The 1,773-nt window shown below is 46.3% G+C and overlaps 2 protein-coding genes across 2 annotated transcripts in view; one reads left to right on the top strand and one right to left on the bottom strand.

The window, feature by feature from the left end:
- LOC102251215 overlaps window positions 1-1,597 on the bottom strand; it is an 8,276-nt gene extending 6,679 nt beyond the window's left edge. Inside the window, exon 1 of the mRNA XM_014533358.1 lies at window positions 1,558-1,597. Within this exon, the coding sequence (XP_014388844.1) occupies window positions 1,558-1,597 (40 nt within the window). The remainder of the gene's footprint in view (window positions 1-1,557) is intronic.
- Window positions 1,598-1,649: 52 nt separating this feature from the next.
- LOC102250927 (sodium/glucose cotransporter 1) overlaps window positions 1,650-1,773 on the top strand; it is a 27,120-nt gene continuing 26,996 nt past the window's right edge. Inside the window, exon 1 of the mRNA XM_005886328.2 lies at window positions 1,650-1,697. Coding sequence (XP_005886390.1) covers window positions 1,656-1,697 — 42 coding nt within the window. The 5' untranslated portion in view covers window positions 1,650-1,655. The remainder of the gene's footprint in view (window positions 1,698-1,773) is intronic.

Here is a 1,773-nt window from a genome sequence, read left to right as displayed (position 1 = left end):
TAATAATTAAATATATTTATAATATTTAAATATATTTTGTATATAAATTTTAAAAAATAATAGTCTTTATATATAAATATTAAAGTCCTATATGCCTAGTAACTGTACATATAAAATTGGTTTTTAAATTATTTAAATCTCTTTAAAGGTAATAGACCGTTTATAAAAGAAATAGTAACATTTATAAATTAAATTGTAAAATTTACATCAAGTGGGAAATACAATGTCTGACAACAACACAAAGGAGAAGTGAAAGCATACTGTTGTACGGCTCTAATACAGTGTGTGAAGTGGAATAATGTCACTTGCAGGTAAACTGGGTTAAGTTAAAGATGGATACTATAGCCCTAAAGCAACCACTGAAATAACAGTTATAGCTAATAAGTCAGCAGAGGAGATAAAACGAAAGTGCGAACATGCACACGCACACACACCAATTAATCCGAAAGAAAAACAAAAAAGAGACAAAAAACATTTGGGAGAAATAGAAAATAAATAGCAGGCTGGCATATTTAAACACAATCACATTAATGCTAGTTAAAAGTAGAGATCATCTAATTAAATAAAAACACAAGACCCAACTATATACTCACTGGCTATAATATACTTCTTTAAGGTTTTTTTATTTTTATTTATTGATTTTAGAAAGAGAAAGAAAGGGGGGAGAGAAGGAGAGAGAAAGAGAGAGAGAGAGAGAGAGAGAGAGAGAGAGAGAGAGATCGGTTTGCTGTTCCACTTATTTATGCATTTATTGGTTGATTCTTGCATGTGCCCTGACAGGGGATGGAACCTGTAGCAGGACAACACTCTAACCAACTGAGCCATCAGCCAGGGATAAATATACGTTAAGTATAAAAGTTTCACAGCCACTATGGAAAACAATATGGAGATTCCACACAAAAATGAAAAGCAGAGCTGCCATACAACCCAGAAATTCCACTTCTGGGTATTTACCCGAAGAAAACAACACTGATTCACAAAAACAACAACACACGCACCTCCGCGTTCATTGCAGCATCGCTCACAACAGCCAAGACATGGGAGCAGCCCCAGCGGCCATGGGCGGGCCACTGGACAAGACGATGAGGTGCACGGGGCAAGGGAATGTGCGCGTCACACGGGATGAAACCTTGCTCTTGGCGACAACGTGGCTGGACCGAGACGATCTCGTGAGAAGTGAGTCAGTCGGACAGAGAAAGACAAAGGCCGATGACTTCACTGCCTGGACCAGCTCTTAGTCTGGGATAAAGCGACTGCGGCCCAAAAGGGCGGGGGTTGCGCCTGGACCAACAGTGAAGACACGCTTTCGGTTTCTCGCTGAAAAGAGAGCCCCGCAAGCAACCAGGTTCTTGCTGTTTGGCCAGAGCTGGGCCTCGCAGGCCCCCGCTCCCCAGCAGGTGGTGGGAACTCCCAGGATGCCCCATGGCAGAACTCCCAGCATGCCCCGAGGCTGGAACTCCCAGGATGCCCCGAGGCTGGAACTCCCAGAATGCCCCGCGGCCACGGAGCCCCAGCGAAGCCTGAGCCAAAGCCGTTGCCGCCTCCAGAACAGCCGGCCTGCCGCCCGAGCCGCCATGACCTTCCCGTGGTACGGCATCTCCGCCAACTGGAGCTCAGTGGACGGGGGCGTCAACAACAAGATAGACCTCCTGGTGATGCTCACCTACCTCCTGCTGGTCCTGGCCGTCGCCATGTGGGTACGCCAGGGCCCGGAGGTCCCCAGAGGGCAGGGCGGGGCCTGGACACCAGGCTGGGTGTGGCCCATCGGAGCCC

This window comes from Myotis brandtii, unplaced genomic scaffold (assembly GCF_000412655.1).
Source record: "Myotis brandtii unplaced genomic scaffold, ASM41265v1 scaffold97, whole genome shotgun sequence".
Classification (NCBI taxonomy): Eukaryota; Metazoa; Chordata; class Mammalia; order Chiroptera; family Vespertilionidae; genus Myotis; species Myotis brandtii.
Note: the sequence above shows the minus strand (reverse complement) of the source record. Positions and strands in the feature narration are given on the sequence as shown.